The sequence below is a fragment of the Nuphar pumila genome, chromosome 2 (genome assembly GCF_984573655.1).
Source record: "Nuphar pumila chromosome 2, dmNupPumi1.hap1.1, whole genome shotgun sequence".
NCBI classification, from domain to species: Eukaryota; Viridiplantae; Streptophyta; class Magnoliopsida; order Nymphaeales; family Nymphaeaceae; genus Nuphar; species Nuphar pumila.
In genome coordinates, this window is record NC_143250.1 from 107947002 (window position 1) to 107955427 (window position 8426).

At 37.6% G+C, this 8426-nt stretch overlaps 1 protein-coding gene across 1 annotated transcript; it reads right to left on the reverse strand.

Moving 5' to 3' along the window:
* Positions 1–192: 192 nt before the first annotated feature.
* On the reverse strand, positions 193–6954 carry LOC149846627 (bZIP transcription factor 16-like). The gene is made up of 14 exons (XM_089991887.1): positions 6898–6954; positions 6734–6790; positions 6534–6638; positions 6099–6182; positions 5889–5948; positions 5685–5748; positions 5546–5606; positions 5396–5453; positions 4061–4122; positions 2905–3023; positions 2540–2823; positions 2342–2419; positions 438–563; positions 193–303 (listed from the first exon to the last, which is right to left on the reverse strand). The coding sequence occupies exons 1-14, from the start codon at positions 6952–6954 to the stop codon at positions 193–195; spliced, it is 1326 nt and encodes a 441-aa protein (XP_089848013.1).
* Positions 6955–8426: the final 1472 nt, after the last annotated feature.

The window sequence follows — 8426 nt, forward strand, 5'->3', positions numbered from 1 at the left end:
GCCTTCAGAAGTCAAAAACTACATCTTATTGAGGAATGATTACAATTTCAGCTGTATCTATTACATCAAAATCTCACAATCCTCACACCGTGAAAAAAAGATCAGTGACAGGGGCTAAACTCGAGCATTAGCATATCACATCAAAATTACTACATTGCTTGGCACGTTCTGGTTATGTCAATCTACCTAAACTTAGAGATCCTTTTCCAGATTGTCTAGATCACTCGCTGAATGTGATTTACACTCATTCTGGTTGTGATCGTTTTCTGTACTAACATCTCCAACAATTTTCTGAAGCCTTTCCTGCATAAGCCCGATGATGTACATTAACATTCAATATACCCAAGGATGCTGAGAAGAGAAAAACAGAAGACAGGTGCAGCTGAATTGGTTTAAGAATAACATAAATAAATAAAGTGAGCATTGGCTGATCTTACAGTGAGATGGTCATTCTCAGATTTGAGTTTACTACATTCTTCTTGCAAGTGCTGCAATTCTTCTCTGAGAGAACCATTCTCCTCTTTCAAGGTTTCTACACGCCGGGCTAGTTCTTCACACTCAGCCTGGTCCGAGCCAGTGTCCAATAAGAAAATGAGAAAATAACATCACTGTACGAGTTGTAACTGACATAAAATTGATATTCAAGATCTCTAATACTCAAATAGCTCAGAAACATAATGGCCTCAATCCAAAAGACTTTGGTAGAATATAGAAATGATTATGAAGAGGTATGACACACACACACACACACACACACACACACACACACACACAGAGCAACTCATGAAAACAAAATGCCACAGGAGGGAATACATTTGAGGAAACATGGTTTGACTAAATTTAATAAGAATCTTGTATGCCACAAAATTGACCAAATCACACCTATGGTGTACATCAAAAGTGGAGTTTGATGCTAGACACCACAACACCATCCCCTCCGGATAGAGCGCTAACAATAATCTGATACTCCAAGTGCCATGTTCTCAACATACAGCAACCCCTTAAACAGAGGACTAGAAGGAACCGATAAGACCCTTCTTTTGATGATTCTATTGGCCACCTGATAATGGTGTGCATGGTGATGATTTCCAGATTTCCATTTTTTCAACGGAAATGAAGCTAATTATGCTGCAACTTACTGCTATGGGTGCTAAAAGCCAAAAAAACAGCCATAACTAAAACCCTGTTCGGCTGTTCCATAGTTACCATAATTGCTAGGTTCGATTGAGAAGCTTGTATTAGAGTGATGATTAACGGTTCCATACAGATGGGAAACTCCAGGGGAGCACGTTGGCCATTCATAGGAGACAATACTTATGCTGGAACCATGATTCTCTATGGCTAGGAACAATGAATTCAACTGTTAGAATTGTGTTTCCATGAATGAAAGCATGATTATCACTATTTAGGAAGCATGATTTATATTTATCGCTTATTTTTTGGGAGGCAAGTCAGAGGGGAGGTGCAAATGCAAAGAGGTAAAGAGACAAGGGCATGTTCTATCTATGGAGGAGGATGGTGGTCATAGATCACAAATACGCAAGGGTTATCTTTAGAAATATTGCCATGGCTAATCAGATGACATAATCAAGGTTATGTTAGACTAAATAGAAGCAGGTTTTTGACCATTTTTTGAAGAGCTGATAAGTTTTTTTGCCATTTAATAAAAAATGTATTAGTTTTCAAAGATTCAAGCATGAGACAGACAGCTAAACAGAAATCATCCATTAGTATTATCTCATCATAGCTTGATTGGAACATGCAAGGCATTGACATAGTGTAAACCAAGGTTGCCAGACAAGCAAAAGCAGGAAACAATATGGGAAGTGAAAGCCAAAGTGAAAAGCGAGGCATTTTAAAATTTTCAGAACTGGACATGCATTTGTTAGTCTTATCGGTTGGGAACACATTTCATGGTATCTATGCAATTGTAACACATGTATGACGTACATTTGGAATGAGCACAAAATTGTTTGGATTAGGATATGAATGTACATTAGATTATAATTTATAACTTTTTTGGATTATGTAACTGTTGTAATCCTTTATTCTCTATAAATAGAAGCCATGTATGCCACCCCTCACACAAAGAGGCTATCTCCATTTTTTCTCATACTTCTTCTCCACTACTAAACAAATTTACAGTCGTGTGACTCCTGTCTATGTGAGATAGACCATGGTGAAAGAATCACATGTTTAGACGCCTAAATCAATTACCACAGTATACAAGCTAGAAACATTATGATTCATGATGAGATGCACATGAAGGACCTCTAGACCCAAAACATGAGTTCCTTGCATTCAAAGGTGAGTATAAACAGCTGATATACAAATAACTTACCTGTTTCCTGAGCCTTGATCGCCGTGCAGATTCCCTGTTAGACTGCTTCCTCCTCTGACGTTTAAGCTCTCTATTATCCTAAAAATTAGAGCAAAAAAAAATCTTCAGCAACAATAATAGAATCAGAGAGAAACCCAATATGTGAAGAAAAATAAAATAATGCACAACATAAAGAGTAAAAGAAACCAAAATTACAACCTGTAGCCACAGCTCTGATGGAACGCCATCGTGGGGTCCCATAGGAGGTGCAGGAAGTATGGGTGTAAAACTTGTAGCAGTAGGACCCGTGCCTCGAATAGCAGCCACAGGGGAGGAAGGTGGCCCACCCCAGTGGTCCATCCCAATGTTTAGACTAGTTGTTGGACCAGTAACACCACCAGGTGGGAAGGCGATTGCAGGCATGGCATCGCTCTGTGATGGCTGTGCCTGTGTCACTGAACTCTGTGGACTGCATGCTGTATTGCTGTTTCTGGCCTCCTCAGCTGTCCAAACACGTACCCAGATGTGAGTTAACTTCACAAACAGATGAACAAAATGAACAAGCTTTCTTCATAAATGCTTACCATTCAGAGATCCTTGCTTGCAGAGTGATGCTCTTTGAGAATCCTGAAAATACCAAGAAGATTGAACTAAACCCATGACAGGTATAAGAGAAAGACAGTACAAACAGACCACCCCATGCCTGCACTTTGCAGTAAAAGGAGCAAAAAAGATAGCAACCCTTCCGTGTGCAGGACAGTTGCATGGACGCACACACACACACACACACACACGCACACACATAATGGCATGAGAGAGGGAGAGAGTTTATCAGGATTCTGAACCATGACATCATCCGGTGGTACACTCAACTGTTTGCATAAATCTAGCCATCAAATGTTAGTTCTAACTGTATAGATGTGTCAGTAGATCAAATTATGTCCAACAAAACACAAGATTCAATTTTCAAGATGATGAAAAATCTGTTGCTCGCAATTCATGAAGACACAGATGGCTTAAAAATGGCCTGAACCAACATGTTGGAGTCAACTTTAACACATGAAAATCGGAAATAATACATGCTACATATTGTCCACAAGCTAGTTTTTTTTTTAGATTAAATCTGTGAAAATCAAGAGTATACCACCAGAAGTTATGGTGGTTTAGTTGCATATATATTTGTATCAATCAAAATGAATATCCATGTTCTGAGAAATATTTACCATACACAAAAAAATGGAATCTTTGTCTAAAGAAATAGGTGTGTACACATACACATCTGATTAGAACCATATCCGCATTGTCATGACTCTTTAGTATCCGACATGCCTCAAACAACTTATTGGGTTGAGTTGATTAGAGCTTGATTAGGTTCAGCTAAAATTATAATATTCATTAATGACGACTATGTTTTTGCTCAAGGAAACTTTAACAAGGGATCTGGTCTATCTCTTCCTCTTAACTTGGTTTGTGAATCTTTAAGCATCATCTTTAGAAACAGTGTGACTTCCACTTTATAGGCAGTATTAACTATTAACATGATGAGAGTTTCCACCTTGCCTTCAATTTATGGATTATGTATTCATGCTTAGGGAGATTTTGATGCAAGGGAAAATTCTTTGCAGCAGCACTTTTTTCGTGAAGACAAATTGTCTAGAGTTTCTCATCTAGAGTAATCTTTTACCTTCTACTTGATAGAAATGAGGAACTCCATCATTGGTTAACATGTATAAACATTACCAGCAGCACTCAAGCAGAGTGGAAAGCCTGTTCCATGGGAAGCTCCATTTAGATGCTGACAGCTGATAATTTCCACAACAAGAAACCATGAAAAAATCATGATTCCTGCTACTGGGAATTTATGGTTCCATGTATTCCGGAAGCATCATTTTTTGAAGTAACTGTGGCAAAACTACATTATTTTTCTTTAATACGAAGTATCATCCATATCTAAAATGTATTGTTAGATATCTTGATAGACATTGTAGAACATGTATTGATTGCTCTATTATTATTTTGATCCCATTTACTATACATAAACATCATCCTTGTCTCAAACATTGAACACGTAATCTATGTATGAATGTTGCATTTATATTTTTATATTGTTCTTTTAAATAAAATTATCTAAGTTGTCCAAATATGTCATATGTTCTGATGTCCATTTCTTAAGATATTTTTCTTCTTTGCTTCTATTTCGTTCTATACTCTAATTCTATTTTGCTTCCCAAATGAGAGTTCCCACAATGTTTCCTTTATGCTTCTCACTTTTCGAATCCTTTTAATTTTTAGATTTATCACTCCAGCTTTTGATTTCTACATTGCTTCCCACTTTCACTTCCCTGTGGTAAATATGGCATAGACTTGTTTCCCTGGAGAAAAGGTTGGGATGAAGGGACCATTTTCCTAAAAAGACTACCATTTGGGAGATAAATTTATCCATAAGAAACTTGCATATGCTCAGTTTGTATAAAGGGTGTGTGCCCTCAACAATCAAATGGATCCTTAGTGAGGGCTCCACCAAGTGTGGTAATCTTGTCTAGTTGTCAAAATCTTTCAAAGCAACCAATAGGCTTAAAATTGATATTCATATAATCATATATGCTCCGTAATTTTGTTATCAGTGAAGTGAATGTACTAAATTTTGCCAACATCTTCAAATCCCGTATGACAGTTGAGGCCCGCTCCAACTACGCTAACCCCTTTGGGGCTTCAGAGAGCACATCTCGCCACATGAACAGGATCATGTCATCTGGAAGTCTTGTCACCCATCCTTGGTCCACCTTCAATTCCTCATTTCCCCATGGAAAAAACATTTGGAGCGAGGGTCTTTCCCAAGAGAAAAATTCTTAGCTTGGCTTATCTCCCAACCAAACCTCTAACTATTGAGAACCTTCAAACCTAGAGTTGCCACCTTATGAGCTGATATCCCATTTACCTGAGCAACTCTAAAATGGCTCTCGACTTTTCTCTCAATGCCTTTATATATGAACATGTGAAATATGAATGCCAGAAAAAATCGTTTTTCTGAATCAAAAAGTGAAAAAGACCAGCAAAAGCATTAAAAATGCCTACATTGTCAGAATTTGCATCACTTCCTTCAGTAGAAGAGCCTTCACCTCCACTCTCACAGCTGCAGACCAAATGAATAAAGTTACGGAGGCAATGTCAGCATGTCAAACTGAATCTAAAAGCATGGAATATCAAAATCACAGATAATTTTACCTCTGTGAATGGCGCCCGCTGGCCGATGCTCCAGATGCTTTGGCGACATCGCTGCCTTGGCCTGTTAGGGTAGTCAGACAGCCTAAGTTTTCTTTGGAAGTCTTCAAAGGACTCTTTTGCTTGCCTTCAGTGGACTTACCATCCAATTCAAGACCACCTCCGACCTGAACATACAACTTTCCTTTCGGTTTATGCCGAGACATCTTCAAGAGAAATGTCCACACAGGAAAATGAAATTGATGGACTTTATTGTTTTAATTCAAATGTTCATAGTGAAATTTCAAAAGATAGTGATAAATTTTAATTTTTGTGACCAACATTTGTTTTTTCAGAAAATACTCACAGAAGATTCAGCAGTTCCATTTATGAATGGCAACACATAGGGGCTATATGGATGAGAACCCTGAGAAGTTTGTATTAAGTAAAGATTAGATGAATACATAACTACAATGCATTATGCATGCAACATGGATATGATCAAAAGCTTCTGCTATAGCTCTCCTAAGCTGACAACAGAAAATAAGAGGAACCACAAGAAACTGGCACAGAATACCGGTGGAATGGATGGATGACCATAGAGTCCATGAGAATACATAGCAACATATGGAGGTGGAGTTCCATACGGAGGAACCATTTGCTGCAAATGAGAAACAAATATACAGTTAGGCTTTACAATTCATTTGATGTGAAGTCGAAGGATGTTAGCAACTGTTATTCCCAGAACTGAGGCAAAATCCAGACTCAGCAACTTGGCAGCAAACCAGTTTTTTACAATTTTAATGAAAATGCACGGGTATAAAAGTAGCCACCACACTTGGAATAAGCTATACCATGTATAAGCCATTCCAAGATTTGACAAGAGTGAGTTCATGGATGTTTGTTACGAATGCCCACCTAAGATGACTTGTCAAGTTTATTTTCAACAGCACCAAAAAACAATAACTGAAGTCAGATAAATCTCTAATCCATAGAATTTTCAACTAGATACCTGGGCACCCCAAATATATGGATGTGCTTGAGGGCTGGACCCCATTGGCGAATGAAAGAAGCCAGGTGGAGGAATAGGCGAAGTTCCAGCAGGGTTGAAATATGCCTACACCAAGTATATAAACACCAGACATCTTGATGGATATTTAAACCAAAAAAACAGTACAGTTCTCAACCAAGAGACCAATAGGTTATTAAAACCTGAAATGAAGCAGAATCAGTATTGGCTGAGGTGATGGTGCTTGTAGAAGGCTGCTCCTGCACATTAGAAAAGGAAGATGCACTTTTTGCAGTCAAAATATGTCCAGCCTTCAAATGGTAATAACTTGTTCAGTGGAAAAAATATATTTGGTTTGCAGGCAGACCTGTCCTGAAGAAGACTTTGGAGTCTTTGTTGATGTTTCCATCCCACCACTTTTCATGATTCCTGCATTACATTTAACCTCTTCTTGAATTTATCCTTGTGGAATTGATCCTACACAGAACCGTTTAGCACATAAGACCAAATGACACCTCCACAAGTCCATCAGCAAAGTGCCAAAAGAAAGAAGAAGAAGAAAAGGAAAGATAAAACCAAATTGAAAACAGAAAATCAACACCTTAGTTGTTCAAAATACAGACAAATTAATGGCAGATATAACAGGACTTTTTTCTTCACAGTAGACCTAAAAAAGGAAAACTGATGAGTCAGTAGTAGTTAAATTAATATAATCATAGAGAGAGAGAGAGAAGAAGAAGAATTGTAACGCTGCCACCTGAATTCCAATGTTTAATAAAAGTTATAGATCTATTTTCACGTTCTAACTATTGACATATTCCAAAAGTGGTTGTAAATTACTTCTAAAACATGTATAGGAAAAGTTCCCTAGCTGAAACGACCAAAGTTTCACATGGAACAATTGAAAGAAAAGAAGACTTGAACACTTGCATAGTAGTCAAAAGTTCAAAACACAGAACAAGGAAGTACACCAATCTTCTGGTCATAAACAATTGGCAACCACATAATCCTTATTAGAAGCAGTGAAGAGTAAGAAACGAAAAATGCAAAAGCCAATTTACTGAGCCAAGAATTACCCAAAATTTGAGTCAGCCGGCCGTACCAATAATACCTATGCTTGTCAAAGACACCAATCCCCACCACTGACCTATGTTACCTGGAAACCTTACCAACTAACCATGTCCAACACTGGTGACACCAGCACCAATATCAATGGTGAAACTTCAGGGCACTCCAATTTTTAGGTCATTGAATGTTCAAACCGCTGTTATTTTGGATTTAATAATTTTGTATGGTTAATTTTGTTGAATTTATTTAAAAACTACAAACATCTTGATCACTTCATATTGAAGCCATATCTTTATGTTTTTGTTTGGATCATCAAATACATATCTTTATGTTTTTGTTTGGACTTTGGATTGTAAAATAAGATACAAGTGTTTATCAAACTGTTAGTCTCATACATTACACCACTAATTTGACACTCTGTCTTCTTGGTCCAGTGTTTAAATATGTTTTCGCAGACCAAAGTTCAAAAATCACTTTTTTAAGAGTGTGTCCATGCATGCAGACACACATGTGGGCATGCACGCACGCACTCACTCACAGACTAGTTTGACACCCTTTATCTTTGTAGTCCAATGTTTAAACATGTTTTGCCCTCTCACCTTGTAGTTCAAAGTTCAAAAATGTCTTACTCCACCCACGTACACATGCACACATATCAACAAGTTAAACAATATTTATTGGGAAAGCTCAACAAATATCAAAACATCTGAAAGATGATCAAGTGTAAATAGGAGACCTTTTTAATGTTCTCACAACAGTAGCAAATAAGCAGAAAAAAACACCCATGGGTTAGAAACAAAAAATTTAAAGAGAGAGAGAGAGAATTCA

What these genes read in the sequence shown, in the direction of transcription:
- LOC149846627 (XM_089991887.1), bottom strand. Translation starts at nt 6,954, where the DNA reads ATGAAAAGTGGTGGGATGGAAACATCAACAAAGACTCCAAAGTCTTCT. An exon ending in ATGGAACTGCTGAATCTTCT is followed by an intron (nt 5,749 to 5,888) that starts GTGAGTATTTTC and finishes TTTCTCTTGAAG; the next exon opens with ATGTCTCGGCATAAACCGAA. An exon ending in CATCAGAGCTGTGGCTACAG is followed by an intron (nt 2,420 to 2,539) that starts GTTGTAATTTTG and finishes TCTAATTTTTAG; the next exon opens with GATAATAGAGAGCTTAAACG.